Source organism: Limulus polyphemus, unplaced genomic scaffold (genome assembly GCF_000517525.1).
Source record: "Limulus polyphemus unplaced genomic scaffold, Limulus_polyphemus-2.1.2 Scaffold934, whole genome shotgun sequence".
NCBI classification, from domain to species: domain Eukaryota; kingdom Metazoa; phylum Arthropoda; class Merostomata; order Xiphosura; family Limulidae; genus Limulus; species Limulus polyphemus.
In genome coordinates, this window is record NW_013666544.1 from 319,865 (window position 1) to 339,050 (window position 19,186).

At 33.0% G+C, this 19,186-nt stretch overlaps 1 protein-coding gene across 1 annotated transcript in view; it reads right to left on the reverse strand.

Moving 5' to 3' along the window:
* Positions 1-2,602: 2,602 nt before the first annotated feature.
* The window catches only part of LOC106461328 (elongation of very long chain fatty acids protein 4-like), a 27,213-nt gene continuing 10,629 nt past the window's right edge, over positions 2,603-19,186 (reverse strand). The window contains exons 3-7 of the mRNA XM_013921146.2: positions 18,930-19,010; positions 17,192-17,248; positions 16,345-16,459; positions 14,976-15,103; positions 2,603-4,356 (exon numbers count right to left, since the gene is read on the reverse strand). Coding sequence (XP_013776600.1) covers positions 4,129-4,356; positions 14,976-15,103; positions 16,345-16,459; positions 17,192-17,248; positions 18,930-19,010 — 609 coding nt within the window. The 3' untranslated portion in view covers positions 2,603-4,128. The remainder of the gene's footprint in view (positions 4,357-14,975; positions 15,104-16,344; positions 16,460-17,191; positions 17,249-18,929; positions 19,011-19,186) is intronic.

Here is a 19,186-nt window from a genome sequence, read left to right on the forward strand (position 1 = left end):
TGTTTTTTTTCTCTCGTTCTTTTTGTTTTCTTTCTTGTTCCAGTTGCCACTGATGCTGGTTTTCTTGCCACTGCTGTAGTCTCTCTTCTTGTTTATTTTCTCGTTCTTCTTGTTTCCTTTCTTGTTCCAGTTGCCACTGATGTTGGTTTTCTTGCCACTGTTGTAGTCTCTCTTCTTGTTTATTTTCTTTCTCCTCCAACCACTGCTGTAGTCTCTTTTCTTGTTTATTTTCTCGTTCTTCTTGTTTCTTTTGTTGTTCTTGTATTGCTGCCATCAAATCTGCTAACTCGTAGTTTGATTTTCCACTTCTCGTTTCCATCTGTTTTTTTTTCTTTTGGTCCCATTCTCTGGCACCAATTTGTTACGTTTCTGCTTGTTTGTCAATTTCCGGTATAATTTCTTTCCCTGGAACTTCAGAGATACAAGTCCCTTCTTGATTAAAACTAGTTTATTTTCTCGATACAAACTTTTTGTAATACACAGAATTTCCACAGTCACTTTACTTCACAGTGTGATTCACACACTTTACTTATGGCACCTACTGTTCGCTTGACTCAATTATCTATCTCTTCACTCTATCTATCTCTGCAGTAGCGCTGGCTTTTCTCGCCAGGCTTATATATTAAAAAAAGAGGGCATCTCAAACAAACTAGAGTTGCCAGGAAAATTCATGATCTTTCGAGAAACTCTAGTTCGCATGCTCCCAGGGTCGCGTGACTTCCGCTGTCGTAACAGTATTCTGACAACTACTGTGTTCATTGTATCTCAGTCGGCCCGAAGAGTTCTGGATTGAGTGAAACACGTCTTTGGCAATGGATATGACGAATGTAGTATAGTTGAAATACTATCATTATACACTCTTCTAGTTCTTGAAAATCTCTAAGGGACTAGTTTAAGAATGCAGTATTAAAAATATAATAGGCTTAACGCAATGTCTTATGACAAATATAATTCATTAAAATTATGCTTCGCCAGCTTGTAAAAGGCGTTCACCCCATAACATAAGGTGTTTTCATTATTTTGCTTTGAAACTGTATTTAGTCCCTTTCTGGAAACTTAGTCCCTGTCAAAGAACTCAGATTTACTCAGTAATACACTTCTTGATCGAACTCCCTGTTATCTGTGAAACGTAAAATACGTACAGCGGTATGTCTGCGGACTTACAACTCTAGAAACCGGGTTTCGAGACCGTGGTGGGAAGAGATAACCCATTGTGTAGCTTTGTGCTTAACTTCAAACAAACAAAGCGTACATGAGAATACAAGTGTTACGTAATAAATGTGTTATACTTCAAACTAATCAAACCAATATAAGAAATACTACACAAAGTTACTGATAATCCTTCAGAGTTACTGAATAGTTTTTTTACACATAGAAAATAACATTTACTATGTTTAATCTATACTCATTTACGAAAGTTTTCAAAACTCATATGATGTTGCCCTAAAGTATAACGGACACAAAGTTTGTGAAAGAAAACATATAACAAAATGTAGATAAATTTCTACTCCTATTTTTTGTTTCCTATTTGTAATACTTGAAAGTTAGCCTTTTTTGTTAAGTTAATGTTTAAAGAGGTTTTATATAGTATACTCAGCCCAATCGCTTAAGGAACTAGTTTAACATGTTCTATTTGTGCAACTATTGTTACGTTTATCCCCCTGATGAAGGCAGGTCTACCTGTCCAATGCGCTAGAGTTTTATTGTGTGTTTTTTGTGCAATTGTACTGCTCAACATATTTTGCTTTAGGAAAGAATTGCTAAAAGACGTTTTTTTTTATTCAACACAAAAGTTTATTTTAGAAAAAGAGAAAAAGGTAAACGATCATGATTTATTATAAACAACACATTGTTGTTAACAGATTTGTTTAATAACAGTTTGAACAAATTTTAATAGGAATTTTATTTGTAAGAATGAAACATTACTTTAAGTATCTCGTGATACCATAAACCACGAGCGTTATTATTGACATCGAAACACTACTTCTTTTATCATTTTGGATGGGATGACATTACTGAAATAAACTTATGTTGATATCCAAGGCGGGAGAACAATTACACCGAAATTATCTTTGATAAAAAACCCACAAATGACAAAATATTTTCTTACAACTATAAAACTTGAAAAACAATGAAGTATCGAATTTATTACACCTCGTGGTGAAGTAAACCACACTGTTACGTGTCAGCTCGTGATAGGACATGACATCACGATAGCTATTCTAAATCAAAAGTTTTTTTTTCTGTTTGTTAAAATGTTGACCACAGTTAACAGCACTACTTTCAATTAGAAAGTAATTCAATTACTATTTCATAATAAAAAGAATGAACACTAAATCCTACAGTTACACTGTTTTTAAAGGTTAACGTAAGTGAAGACGTCACTGATACAATAATAGTATTATCTCCTACATAGAGTAAAGAATAACTCTGAAACAACATTCTACGACATATGTTGTCATGACATTACTAACATATCTATCGAAATATATCCAATAGGTAACATAATAAATTGGGTGCTCGTGTCAATTACTGATGTGTCTTATAAACTTTAATATTCCAGAAGAGTGATAACACATTGAATCACAACGTTACAGAAGTATGACTTGGTCAAATGGCATTTATTCAGGTGTACAACATGGAAATGCCAAAGGACTGTCTTACTGTAAAATGGTGCTATATCCCTTTATTGAATGTTCTGAGTTATTGAGCAGAATTTCAGTACGAAATATCTACAGATTTTAAAATAAGGTGAAAACTATCGATAAAGTAACCAAACTATATTTAATTAGCTATGCTTACTTATTACCAATACTAGTTAGGTACAACACAATGTATACCAATACCACGTGGCTCACCGAGACACATCTGTAATGGCAGTGGATTGAACGCATCACAAAATTTTATTGTTACCGCGGGTTTGTTTTCGGGCCCAAAGGGTTTTCAGTTAAATACGACTCTTTCAATTTTATACCGTGCTCATGTAAAAGAAAAAAAAAATCGCTGATATAACTCGTGGAAAGTTCAACCACCTGTCTGCGTTTGTTTTAGAAACGACGTTTCGGCCAGTTAGCCTAGGTTCTCACGATCACGACTATCGAATGTGTTGCCACCAAACACGTGGATCAAGTGATCTTAAACTTCTGACTAAATGCCTCGAAGGCGTCCAGTCCCGTGCATATTATAATAACTGTCTGATCGACATAATAAGCAAGAAATGTTAGCAACCAGTTCTTTATCACGAAAAGTTTTCTTCTATTCTTCTCTATAGTTACCTGCACGTATTTCGTATTCGTCGTAACCTTTTACTGCTTTATTTAAAATGTAAGAATAAAATCATGCTTTTCACAAACATAAATGTTGAGTTGATTTGAGTCAGAGAACTGGTTCACATCTGTTGTAATGAAATATTAATGATATGTAAATGGTAGCTTAAGTATATTTAACTTCTAGCTGGCGTACCCGTTCAGCGCACAAGAAAGATATATGACACCCCCACCAGCGGTGAGATCCATAACGTCGACCACCTATGACACTTTTCGGGAGGCTCTAAAGTTACATGACAGGACTGGTGACAATTGGTCCAGTTTTTCTCCAGTTATAAGCGGATACACACACACGCACAGATTTTGGTCAAATCATAGTTTATAAAAGATTAGGAAACATTATTTACAATAAAATGAATCTAGTAAAACTAATATTATGCTGAATATCACTTTCTAAACATATACATATTTTTACTTCATACACTTTGAGGGTATTAAAAGTCTACTAAATGCTTCAAATTTTGTATAAAAAATAAGGAGTCAGAAAGTACACACGAAAAAATGTCACATCCTAGTACAAAAGTATTTCAATAAGAATAAATTTTGAAATATATTGTAGTAGCAAAGAACCAAATACTTTGAAAGGCACGTGGGGCGACACAGCGTACTTAACAATGTGACGAGGCTTAGCGAATAATTTTTAATGCAGATTTACAGCTTTTACCGATCGTTACACATTTCTTGTCTTCAATTTTATATGGATATAATTGGTTAAATACATGTTATATATATATGATATATTAGAGTAACTATTATGGAAAGAAAGCGAAAGATCAGACATAAGTTAAAAGTAAGTAAATTCTCAGTCAATTTTGCCATTAAGATGTTGTTTGGATTTTTTGTCTATTTGACCATTAGCTAGCGCTGCCGATTTCCTGTAATCCTGCAGGTAAGCCTTCATGTAAAAGTTAGTGAAGAGGATGATGAGGGAGATGACGTAGCAAAGCTGCATCGTTCCATACCATATTGGATAACCACAATCGTTGATAACTCCACTCAGAATATGAGCCGACATAGCAAAAAATTGAATCTGAAAAGTAGAAAATCAAATACTACTGTTAAAACTTAATTTACTCTGAAAAAATATAATAAAAATATAAATTTCTGGCTTTAATCCCAAAAGGATTTTATCTAATAATCAAAGTTATAAAAAAGGAATTTCTAAATCAAACTAGTTAATCAGTTGTTACTGTCTATTCTTGCTGTCTTTAGCGCAAACCTGAACGATGGGCTTGGTGCACTTTGTTTATTGTTGGGAATTCAATCCTGGATTGTAGCGTTAACACTATGGGGAACTTGTTAATCAGAGTCACAAAGAAATAGCCTATATATTCAACTAGATAAACATCCCACGCAATAGTCGAAACAGTATCATTCCCTCTCAACCATTCATAAAGAAAACCTCTAGTTTCAACTAGCTGACCATTCTATGCAACGTTGAAAACGAATATTTCTCTCCCAAAAGGAAACTTCTAAGTCTTCTGAGAAAAGCTTCTAGTCTCAACGGCCTAAGCACTCCATGTACTGGGCGAAAAAGCACCCCCTATTCCCAAACAATATGTATCAACCATTCCAAGTGGTTACAAATAGCCTCTAGATTAAACTAGATAAACACTCAGTACACTGGTCGAAACAACATGTATAAACTCCTCCAAATCATCACAAATAGCTTCTAGATTAAACTAGATAAACACTCAGTACACTCGTCAAAACAATATGTATAAACCCCTCCAAATCATCACAAATAGCCTCTAGATTAAACGAGCTACATGCAGTATACATTGGTTGAAACAGAACTTTCCACTTCATTTAAATCCAACTAGCTCCCACCCTGAAAATAACAAAGACAGAACCTGTAGTTTGAACTAGCAAAACACTATGCACTTGGTCGAAACAAAATCTTCACAAATAAAGAGCCTTTACATTAAACTAGATAAACAGTCTCTGTATAGGTTGAAAAAAAAACCCCTTCTCAAATAGTCACAAAGAAATAGCTTCTACATTCAACTAGCTAAACACTCCATGCACTGTTCGAAAAAAAAATTCCCTATCCAATCGCATTCTTTGTAAAAAGTCCACATTTAAAGATTTACGTCACTATCAAAGTGTTCCTCATCGAATGTAGAAACGATGACATATTAGTATGTATATTGCTTTCCTTCTTTCTCTCTCTCTCTCTATGTCATGTTATAAAAGACTGTTTATTGTAGTTATTATTAATTTATTTATTTTCTAAATGAATATTTCATGATTGTTTAGTTTTCATAACAAGAGAATCAAAAGCAATTATTTTAAAGTAAACGTAATGACAAGTTTAGTTAAGTAACTTGGTAAGAATCGTACATTGTGTTTTATAATTCATTGATGTTGAGGCTACAGACGTCGCGTGAAATTTATGGATGTCGAGGATATAGAGATTTCTAGAATGCGAGCAGACGATTAAGTGATAAATATATAAATGGTGTGAGACGAGCGGGAACAGTAGACAGGCAGAGCAGATGAGAAAGTAAAGTCACAAGAACTAGAAGTTCGGCCAAAAAAATTAAAGTTAACTGCCGCGGAATAAAAGGCCTAACGGTTAATATAGGCCTAAAGATTAATATGTTAGAGTAAAACTAACTGTTTTAAGAGAGATAAGAAGTATAGTTTATTCCGTCAAAGCGAGTTCTAAAGTAATCGAACCAGCCTGAGTGCACTTTGAAAAAAGGAACAGACGATATCTGAAGTACGAGGACCAGACGATTACTGGAAGAGCAGTATACGGCTGTGGTAACTCATGCTATAATTATAAGTGAATTATACACGGAATACTGGTGCGGTAAAAAATAGAGAAAAGTACTTAGCTTGTCAACTGAAATTCTTAAGCAACTGAATAGGCCTAAGTGGACTTTAACGACAAGAACATAACTATAATAGTGTTTATGATATGCCTATGATCTCTAGTGTCAAGAATCTGTTGTGCATACGTTTAACTAGTTAGAATATATATATATATTATTTTGAAAACAAGTGGATCGTTTTGTCGTTTGAAGTTAAGCACAAAGTTGCACAATGGGCTATCAGACACCTACTGTAGAAGAATCTTTACCCCAAAACTCATATTATTCAATCTACTTACTAATCACTACTACTATATATATAGTAGGCCCGGCATGGCCAGGTGGTTAAGGCGCTCGACTCGCAATCTGAGGGTCGCGGGTTCGAATCCCCGTCACACCAAACATGCTCGCCTTTTCAGCGTGGGGGTGTTATAATGTTACAGTCAATCCCACTATTCTTTGGTAAAATAGTAGCCCAAGAGTTGGGGATGACTAGCTGCCTTCCCTCTATTCTTACACTGCTAAATTAGGGACGGCTAGCGCAGATAGCCTTCGTGTAGCTTTGCGCGAAATTCAAGACAAACAAACATATATATATAGTATTAAGAAGCATAAGAATAGATAATTTGTTCTCAATGACAACTTGAGTAGCCTATCATTGTTTCACCCCATACTTCTGACTTTCTTTCAAGAGACTATCATTCGTCTCACGCTGCCAAACAAACGAGTTATATAAAAGAATATTTCAAAGATGACACTAAGTTATCCGATAAATACACACTACTTTGTAACATGCATATAATTTTCCTTATTAACCTATACAACTTTGATTATTTGTTTAGGTGAATAAAGGCGCTTAAAAAAAATTGAATTTAAAAAGATAAGAATGAAACAAAGCTTTTGCTCGTTCAGACTTGAACGAAGGCTATCATAAAAAGACACTATTTGTATGTTTGTATTTTTTAACACACAACTTGAAATAGGAGGAAAACGCGTACACAGAATCTCCTTGACATAGCTTAACGTGGAAAACTCGTGACATAGAAGTGCTGGTCTTATAAAATGATCTTTAACAATATTGTTCAATACAACCATCAAAACATAGTGTTCAATCCGAAATAAACAATAGCTTCAATATTACGTACTTATATTTTCTTTATATCTTTGCCTCATCTCATATACCACAATATCACATGAAGACAGGTACAACATATATATATATATATATGATCCTTCTAAGCATGTAACCTTATCAAAATTGTTACGTAAACATTTACAGAAAAATGTGATTGTTTGTTTGAAATTAAGCACAAAGCAACACAATGGGCTATCTATGCTCTGTCCACCACGGGTATCGAAACCTGGTTTCTAGCGTTGTAAGTCCGCAGACATACCGCTGTGCCACTGGGGGCTTACAAAAAAATATTACAGAATTATCTTTGTTATAGAACAATGCACTAATTTTAGTTACTGACGATTGTAACATTAGCTTTAAAACTTTCATTATTTAAGCTGTAGTCAACAGTACCTGTTCATTGTTCATTTAAGAGCATGTTTTAAACTATTTATAATATGAAAATGTACACATGCATATTATATAGGGCCAATAATAAAGGTAATTGAAAATATGTGTTAGGTGTATCTGGAAACCTGAGCAGTCTGAGATTATCCTTTTGCGATGAAAGAGTAGCAAGGCTTACTTAAATAAATAAAACGTAACCATGACAAGTCTTCATTTGGGCTACAAATTATCATCCAGTATATAGGTTGGTTTAGCGAACTGTATTCAACTCCAGTGGCTAAGTGGTAAGTCTGCGTGCTTAAAACGCTAAAAAATCTGGTTATGATAACCGTGGTGGACAGAGCACAGACATCTCATTGTGTAGCTTTACGCTCAACAACTAACCAACCAATCAAACCAACGTCCTCGGTTTTTGAAGCACAAGGAAAAAGCAGGAAAATTATGACTTGTAAAACGGCTTAAAAAGCCAAGCTGTAAAATAATACTAATAAAATTGTAGATAAGCTTAATAGAAACATATTAACCAGGAAAGTCCAACTGCAAAAGAAAGCAAACACTTTCTGTTATCGTTTGGAAGTTTTCTTTGTGGTTGCTACCAATGGTTAAAAGTTGAACCGAACAGTAGTTTGGCGACTATTTTAGAACTTGTTTGAGCTTATACTGACAAGTACTTACTTTTAGGGTAAGTTGAGATATAAATGTTTTCAAGAAATCTATTTTTCACCTGAACTAGAAATCACTATTGTGCTAGTTTTATATCATAGTCTGAAGCTGGAACTAGATGGCTCGGGTTTAAAGATCATTATATTCTGTATAATAAATATTATGTTTTTGTTGTTACCACGTTGTGTTGTCACAGATATTGACACACCGAAATACAAGTGATGACCCCCAGTGGCACAGCGGTATGTCTACGGATTTTCAACGCTAGAATCCGGGTTTCGATACCTGTGGTGGGCAGAGCACAGAGAGCCCATTGTGTTGCTTTATGCTTAACTTCAAACAAACAAATACAAGTGATAGACTTGTATCGTAGATTTTGTTGTTTAAAAATGATGTCAAAACGTTTGCTTGAATTTTCATCACGGAGCGGTAATTGTTTGTTCCCCATTCCTAAGCACAATAACATGTTATTGAACAAACAGATCATTCCGTTAGTTAAAGATAGGTTACACTTACGAAATACTTTCTTGTATTGATAAGTGTCGCCTTCGGGAACTAATTCATGATACATTTCGTCAGCAGCAATTATTGTTTGTTTGAATTTAGCGAAAAGCTACACGAGGGCTATCTGCGCTAACCAAGACTAGAGGGAAGGCAAAAGATTGTTAATATATTTACCAATAAAATATTTCAACATACAATGTCTATTGATGAAATTGGTCATTTTTAAGTGTTACTGAAGTTATAAAAATGAATCGAGTTAAAGCGTATTCTTGAAAAACGGAGTTTATACATTTATTTATCGCCGAAAGACCAAGACATAGACACACACACACACACAATCAGTGGGTGTAACAAGGTTATTGAACCTCTCAGTCATTTGTTTTGTTAAAGCTTTTTATCTAGTTAGTAGACAGCAATACAAATACTCATAAAGATTTCATTAATAAACTTCAAAAAGAAAAAAGAGAGAGTTGAAATTATTTATTGGTTTTTTATGTCGTTTCATTATATTCTACAATATGATCATCAATATGGTTTCTAAACGATTGATTTTATTCTTGTCTAAAATACCAATTTTTTACTTTCCAAATTTAATTCCAGAATGTTTTGACTTAGTTTTAAAGTACTGTTTCTTTGATTTTAATGATAAGATTTTTCATAAGTTATCGGGCATTGCAGTGGGAAAGTAATTTGCACACAATAGAATTCCAGATAGGGGATATTTTAGTAGTTAAATATTTGATTTAGTTTTTAAAATTTTTTGGAAACGTATTATGTAAAATCTTTGAAAATATTCTGGAAAAGTTTTTTTTTTATTATTTGGAACACTTTTGATATCAATAATTGTTACAGCTTGTCGGGTAGTATTCATAAAAATTTCAATTTTACTTATGAATTTAATAAATATATTCTTTCTTATGTGTCCCGAAGTGGAAAACTAGAATCCGGTACGTTTTATAAACCCACCATTTCCACTTGTTATCTTAATTTTTCGTTATCATTCAACCAAATCATTTTACCTTAAGGATTTTATTTCCTTGTCTCGGATATCATAAGGAAAAATCAACGTTTATTATAATTCAAAAAAATATTTTTTTTTAATTGCGATTATCCTTTTGAGGCTATAAAGGGATTTCTAAATATAAATTTTTGAATCCTAAAAGTTGTTTGATTGTCCAGGAATTTGCTTTGATATTAATTACATTCGAAATTGACCAAGTTACTAATAACAACATGTTTAACTGTAAAATAATTCTTTTAGTAACGTACAATCAAAAATTTATATAAATTGCTCTCTAAATATAGACGTGAACCGAAGAATTCAAATAAGGGTGCGTTTCCTGGTAATATGATTGACTGTTTACTTTGTAAAAAAAAATATATATATATATATATTATGTCCAACTAGGTACACATGGATTGTTGTGACTACTAGAAGTGTTCTTTTCATTAATTATGAATTTTCTTGTAATCATAGCATCTTATATATTGTTTATCCTGTACTGGATGTAATGAGCTTCATATTGGTGAAACAGGTAATTTTCGTTTAAGGATGAAATTACAATTACACAAATGTCACTTAGAATATTTTCAGTCAGATCCTTTTCATGATTGTTTAATGACTTCTTTTTTATTTTTTAATGAACGCTATCATAGTCTAGTAAACGAAGTATGGGACTTTGTTTTATACATAATATTAGATCGTCTCTTAATGCGTCTTTAAGATATAGAGGTCTCTGATTACACGTACAAGTAACACAGCAAATGTATTTCTTTCATTTTTTTTTACATAAGTTTTATAAGGGAAACGTTCTGTTTAGGCTATATTGTGTCTTGTATGGTGGGGTGTTAAAAATATGGGATAAAATCCGTTTGTAGTTATGCACAAAGCTACAAATAGGCTTTTCATACTCCGGCCTCCACGGGTATCGAAACCCGGTTTCTAGCGTTGTAAGTCCGTAGACATACCAGGTAGCCGAGATGCAATTATGTGAAGTAGACTACTCAGCCTAACACACCTCAGTTGTAACGAACATATGCTAGTTATTTCGTGATTCAATTTTTAATTCTTTATTGACGTACAAGTTTTTAGGTATTTTTTCTTTTCTCCAAAAACGTTATCCCACTAATAAAGTGCCCTCTTTTGTTTAAAAAAGGAATCATATCTGCCCTGAATACTCTCATGGACTACTGTGACATTAACATAAGCAATTAATTGTTGAACGTTTGTGACATTTCCTACAAATTATCGATACCCTCTTTTTTTTATATATATAAATATGGGTAGTTGAGTTTCATGTTTAAAAATGGTATTATTGGGGGTGAATGTAATGAACATGTCTACAACTGAGCTGTTATCCACTGATAAGTCTTTGACAATTTAAAACGTTATTTCTTATTTGTGTTAACGTGGTTCAAACGAACGCAATTATATTGGCTCTTTAACTCAACGCGAACCTTTTTTTATTAATAAAGGTGCATTTTTGGAGAGAGAGATGACTTACACTAGTAAATCTAGTCGAGACAGAGTGTCTTGTACAGGTACATCTAGTTGAAAAATGGTTCTTGTACACTCAGATGAAATCCAGTTCAGTAAATGTAACCAAAACTACAGCTCTTACAGTAATTATACCAACATTTGAAGTAAATCAAGTCCAAAAAGTGGTAAGTGGAGGTATTGCCATAGTTTGATCAGGAAAGTAATTTTGCACAAATGATCACACACAGCCAACATGAAGCTAGTCTTATTGAACAAGGCTTATGAATAGATTAATTGCCAAACTCTTCTTTTGATTCTGTTGCTTTCATTCCCAAAGTAGTTAATAGTTGCTCAAAAAGAACCAAACACGTGGAATAAATAAAAATGTTCCAAGAGCTACTCAAAATCATTATGTTACATCAATTTAGAGTAATTCCAGAATATTTCTGTACAATACAATGCTCAGATCTTCCATGCATATTATCTGGATTTAAAACATTTTACGGATAAAATGTTTGTGTACTGTGCAGTTGTGGATCTTTGTTAAATTTTGCTGTAAATTACACTTTTCCTGGTTATTCAGTCCATTGTCTTGACAGAACCTTTGGAAACGATGGTGGTCTCTGTTTTATGATTAAATGCGCTATATTTCCCCCTCCATAGTTATACAAGTTTCCGGTCCGTTGGAAGCAGTGGATATAAGCATTTCTCAAGGGTTCTCTTCCTCGCATATTTTTAACTTCTCTAGCTCTTGAAAATCTTTTAGAATCTACAATCTTCTCTGTTTTCCTTAGGATTCGACTTCAAACTACAATTTGTTTAAAATATTTTATAAAATGCACATCATTTTCTTTGGATTCTGATCATATTGATTGTAATGGCGACTCTGGTTTCTTTATTTTTTTGAGGAAAAAGACTGATTCTTCTGAATGACAGATAACCTAATCATTTATATTTTCATTCTAGTAAATTTTCCTCTGACTATACACCAAAGTAGACAGGGCGGAAACTGCACGCTGAATGTTAATACTGACCCCATTAGCATTAATCATTAGTGTTTCCGAGTATTCCAGTCGCTGTTAAAATCCATACCTCTCGTCATTTATTCAGTATAAAAGTGGGTTGGGTTTTGAGCCACTGTGTATGTAAATCTTACTTCAATACTACCAAGGAGGTAGTATTGCTGATCGTTTTAGGAAAGTTTATACGAAACAGCAAGACTTCTAATCCAATACTTCTCTGGATAATTATCAGTATTGGATCACTTGGTTTGTTTGAAGTTAAGCACAAAGCTATAAAATGGGATATCTATGATCTGCCCACCACGGATATCAAAACCCGGTTTCTAGCGTTGTAAGTCCGCAGACATTACGCTGTGCCACTAGGGAGCCACGTGGTTGGATGCTAATTGCAACAGACTAGTCGCTGTTCGCCATTATTTCTCTTAAGAAAATGTACAGGTTTGCCGTCTCTCCTCTGCGAAAGATAACAGATATATTCGATCTCGGAAAAGAGCAATCTGGAGAGTTTTCAGTTCTACTACAAATAAATGAATGCCAGTTTCCAGAGTTTAGGATACTTTCTATGTTTCAACCGTGTTTATCACACATCTCAGCTTGTTAGCTCCACAAGAAACATGTAAAGTTTTTTCAATACATTTCTTTTGTAGTCAGTACCAGAAAAACACTGAATGAGCACAGTTGGACTTCACTCAACACTGAAGAAACTGATGAAGATTCCTCAATGTGTATAAAACGCCTTTTAACCCAGAGATAAGTATGAATTGCTTTTATACAGCAAGACATACACCATCAGTTACTATTTACTAAGACACTTGCCTAAAAAGATGCTATTACAGAATTTTTAGCCGTGGCATAGCGGCTCACAGAATGGCTGTTTTTTTTTGTTGTTTTTTTCAAATACAAACGTTTAGCTCATAGCTCCGTCATATCTTTACCGATTTGAGATCTAATTGCATTTTTGAACTCAGGAGGTCAAACCCTTTTGATTGATGTATTTGACCACACACACAAGGTCTCATAGATTAGTTTACTCTAATCCTGCCTAAAATAATTTCAATGTGAGGGTAGACTGGTAGAGATCCTGATGAGTAAGAAAACTGAATCGGAAATACGCGCGCCCCACGCTTGGTATTGCTGGGCGCACAAAAATATAGCTAATAAAAAAGGAGCAAAAATAGGTCTTATACATTAATTTACTCTAATCCTGCCTAAAATAATTAAGTGCCGCGGCTATTGAGTATTCACTCTTGTTTATCAAGTACAAAATTTCAGCTCATGGCCGATTTAAGATCTATTTGCAGCCGCGGCTATTGAGAATTCTCCCTTGTTCTGTTAGAAGCTATGGTTCCTATTCGGAAACTATAAGTCGTGTTATTTTTTTCATTGTATTTTTACTTTATAATTCGAATGGCTTTATATCATTCTCCTTGGCCCCAGTGGCATAGCGGTATGTCTGCAGACTTACAATGCTAGAAACCGGTTTCGATACCCGTGGTGGGTAGAGTACAGATAGCCCACTGTGTAGTTTAATAATAAACAAACAAACACTTTATTTGACATTTTGGACCTTCTTTCACCATGAAAAAATTATTAGGAACTCAAAACTTTCAAAAACAATTTGATTTTTTTATTTATTGGAAGCTCCAAGCCCTACGTTTTCAAGTTTTTAAAGTTGAAGTTATGTATTTTGTGATTTAAATCATATCACTTTATTTGGCTTCCCTTTCTTAAATAAAATTATATTTTCCACTTTCTAAATTTTTAGATTGTTCAAGATATATTTTAAACCAAAAAATTTGTATTCAGAAATAAACGAAACTGGAACACCGAGTCATCGAAAATCGAAGGACAGGTCTATTCAAATCGTCAAGTTTCATCACTTTGTTACAGGTGAATGCAAATGCAGATCTTTTGTGAACCATTTAATTTGGATTATATATATATATATATATATATTGTTACATATCTGCTTGTTTGTTTGTTTCCGGTAGAAATTCTTTCCGAGTATCTTGAGCGATACAAGTCCTTTCTTGATTGAACCAGTTTATTCTTCCTCGATACAAACTTTTAGTACACAGTAATTACACAATCAGTACGTTTCTTGTCACTTTAAACTTAACAACTTTTATAATAGTGAATCGCTATAAATCACAGCGATTCACAATTTCGATAACTTCGCTCTCGACGAGTACAAAACACACACTTTATTATTCCCTGTTGGCTTTCTCTGCTAGGCTTTTATACTAAAGAAGAGGGAGTCTCGAATAAACTCGGTCTTCCCCGATAATTCGAGAAACTTCACACACGCTACCAGCACCACGTGACTTCCGCTGTCGTAACACTATATATAATCATTATCTAGCTTCAGTCACATCCTAACCACGCACCACGAAACAACGGATAAGCCAAATAGCCAAAACAGTGCTACTACGTGTAATCAAGACTGCTTAAAAAAACTAACTAAATAATCTCATAACAACAGAGAAACGAAAAAATGATTATCAGTCAGCACTTTAAATAGTCCATTATTTTACTAGAAAAATATACACAACGTATACATTTTAATTTCTGTAGTTGCTCTTCTAATTTTAAAAGTAGCAATTTGAAAGTTAAAGCAAACAAATTTATACAGAAACTTACCAGTTGTAAGTGTGTTAGATGACGTTTCCACCAAAGGTGCTTCTGCATGTGAGGTCCTAAAGCCGCTAGACCGTAGTAGGAATACATGATCACGTGGACAAAAGAGTTCAAGAGAGCAATGAAGAAATCTGAAAGATGTGTTAATAACCTTCATTAAAGTAAAATAAAACTATTTCTAAAAGCATAATAACCTAACTTTTAAGCCAAATTTTACATATAATGTTATTCTCTGTTAGTTAAAATGCTTGGAAAATCAAGTTAATGGCACTTATGACTCTGATTTTATATACTTATATTACCAAAGAACTTTTACAACTGATTGTGTAATAAAAATATTAAATGGTGATAACTGGTAATTCTGTGTAATCGTTACAATTACATATGGGTAAATGCACTGTATAAAAATATTTGTCTAAGTTAATGCAGTAGTATCTTGTTGCAGATATGAGCCATGTCATTACGTCTTTATCACTTTTATATATTTAAGTCACGGGAAGTTTTCGACTTAACAGTATCACCACGGTTGACTCGTGGGTGGAGAAATAACAACAAGTATTTTCGAACTAAAATATCCATAAAGCATCAATATTAAATGACGTAGAGCCAAAAGACGCATAACTTCCAAGAAAGGGGTCATCAGTATTTTCCCATGCAAGCGAAAAAAAAGGTGCATAGCAGGGCTTTTAATACGGCAATGGGTTCCAAGACTACACTTCGAGCCAAATAAGAGCGAGCGATCTCCTCTTCCAGAAAGTAAAGGCTGCTATCATAAAAAAAAAGAGCCCTCCAACCCAAAAACTATTATAATCCAGTTAGGCACATCGTCTTGTAAAAAAAAGAAAAAAAGTTGACATATGTTTACAAACTTCAAATCATACCTTAAAATAAAGTTGTTTCATGAATAAGATATGTATAGAAACTAGAAACATAGCAATCCCTTTGGATCCCAAGTACTTCTCATGCAGCCGGATGTAACTGAGTGAATTTGTGTTGTTTTTTATTTTGTTTAAATGTGGTCTTGAAAGGAAATTTGTGATTTAAGATTGAGCTCGCAATTCTACACAAACGTTTGATACATTGGAAAGTGCGGTGCTGGGCAATAATACGTAATGACGCCTATCAGAACGAGCACGGTTGATAATGGAATGCATAGTTTCAAGGGAAGTTTGCGACCTGTATTATCAATTTTTATAAAATTTAATTACTCTCACATTTGTAAGCGTCGTGACTAAATACTATTTTAAAATATAAACTTTCAAAACTTTAAAATTATACATTTCCTACTATAATGTTAATTATTAAAATCTCCATTTTTTATCGCGTATCAAATAAAACTAATAATAAGAACTATAATAATCAAGTTACAAACTTTGTCCACCGGGAGCATATTTGACGCTAAGCCATGTATTGCAAACCATGGTGAAGTGGTGATAGCAGTGTAGAAAAGTAACCTGCGAATTTTTCTTACGAAGTATTAGAAATACCTAAAAGGAAAGACAGATAAAAATAAGTTTTATGATTTATTAAGACAAACTATGTGTTTATATTTTTCTTCTGACTTTTAGAGAAAAACTATTAGAGAATTGGAACAAAATTGTAAATAAGAAATCTAACTGACACTCGTATGTTATAAATCTTCAAATTCTACTATTTCACGAGTGAACAATATTTACAAATAGCCTGAATAGTTTTACTCTCTTTCGTTAAGTTTGATGAATGGAGAAAGCAGAGAAGGAAACATTTTCAACGATTTATACAATTATAAAAAAAAAATTTAAATTCATACTTTATTTCTAACTTGTTGTCAGAACAATTTCAGATATTACATAATTTAGCATTTTATAACAGCAATGTTATATTATTAAGACGACACCCCAAACGATTCTAAGATTACTAAAATCTAAAAATCAGGAAATTTATAATAGTACAAACTGTTTATGTATTGCTAATGTACTATCAAGTATTTTTGATAGTAACGATCGTCGATGGTGACATCTATGTTGAAGAAAGTAAATTAGTATTATTTGAGTAGGATTTCTCTTCAAAACCAATAGAAGCAACATATATTTCACAAGTCACATAAAGAAAGAACTATATGCGCAAAATTTCTATATCAAGAAGTAGTAATAATGAGTTTAATGAATCAAGAATAAATTATAAATCAATGGTCAAATCACCATTGCAAGAGTAAATTAATTTTCAAAATTAATAGTTACCGTATCCATCAGCTCTAAAATCTTGGAAATATGGAACCACCACATAAGACTTGCCATCTGCAAGTAAAGAAATGGAAATATAAGATTAAACAATTGACATCTCACTATTTATTCCAATGGTCTAAGAATGTCTATTGAAACGTTGTTTGTGAATTTAGGCCTACAACTTGTGCTAAATGAACGCAGCCTGTGGTAAACGTTGTTGAAAAAAAAACCAACTAATTCGTTATTTTTACTGACTTAGCATTACTTTCACCAAATAATCCAAAAATAACCCGTCCAATGACAGAACACGTTACAACGATATCTCAGAATTTTTTACTTAATTTCTTTCGAATGCAACTAAAAAGAAAGAGAAAAAGTTTACAATGTAACGAGTAAAAACTCAACGTTGTGCTCAGAATGACAGCCAAATAAAGTTTAATTTTTTTTCAACAGGTGGCTCTGAGAAATATAATATTTCAAAACTTTATAATAATTTAAAACAATTAAATTTTATTATCTTTTACAGTTTAATACCATTGGTTTATTAGCTTGTAAGAGAATATATATTTTTTAAATATCTACATTTAGTCTGAATATGTAATATTAGATTATAAAGTTGGGATTATCTGTATTTAACATTAGAAACAGGATAAACTAAATGTTGATTATTTACGTTTAGTCATAGAAAAATTGCAGAATTATGTAATGAAATAAATTCAATCCGAGATATTTATTCAAGATTATAACATTAATATTATCTATGTTTACTCTGAATAAAATATAATACAAAATATAAATGTTGGAGATTATTCTCTTTAAATTTAATGTCAACATTATAAAAAACTTCAAACCCTCAAAATAAAACCTTAGTTTGGCTGAATTCTTTTTTTTTTTTTCGTTTTTAAATGTGTTTGCTAATGCCTTTCAGGAATACTAAGGTAACGGGGTATTTTTAAACTTAGTTTTCCTGGTTAATAACTACTTCATAGAAAGTGGTGATAAGTTTTTATAATTTGCACAGAAGATTGTTTCGAGAGATAAGACCTTTTGTTTATTTTACAGGTTTCAAGGTATCACAGAAAATATTTTACTTCTGTTTCAAAATGTGGCGTTTAACTGTTTATTTTTTTTAACCACCACATTAAGAACTATTCCATAAGCAATAGGCGAACAATAATACTGACAGGGAGTTTGTATTTTTGTTGTTAAACGCAAAACGACACAATGGATTATTTTTGCTCTTCCTACCGTGAGTACTGAAATCCATTTTCTAGCGACACAAGTCCTCAGACTTGACGCTGAGCCACCTGTGAGCCAGAGAGTTAGTAAACAAGCGACTATTGACTGGCTAAGATTCACACCGTTCCTGGTGAATGACCTTCGAGTTGAACTTCAAGTAATACTTTTTTTCTTCCAGCTACACATACACGAATCTCAGTGCTCGTGTTATGTTCCTTGACCCAAATGATTTAGGATATCGGTGGCACTTAACTTTTTTGCTACATTTTTTTTATATCATAATAATTATAAAATATTTTCCTGGAGAATTTGAAACGAACGCAACGTGAATGTAACTAACGTTCAATAGGCGTACACACACAAAGAAAGACTTGTTAAAATCATATTAAAATAACTTAACTGGAAGGTCAGTAAAAAAGTTACTATCATGAAAAACGATCCGTGAGAAACTTAAAAAAAAATGTTTGAACAAAGATTGCCAAATTATGAAAAGATGGTAAAAAAAAAATCTTACCCTGAAAACACGAGGATGCGACGTTTTCTCTACACCTTGACATATAATGTTGTACTTGGACTCAATGGCTGAATGAAATATCTGAAACAATTGATACAAAATATCAGTACAAATATTTCAGAATTTTAATTCTGCTTCACTTCAAACGTTAAAAACTAATTCTATACATTGAGACCAACTTGTATAATATGATATATATATCTGGAGAAAGTGTGCACGCATATTTGGATATTATATAACATTTATAAATACTGTTG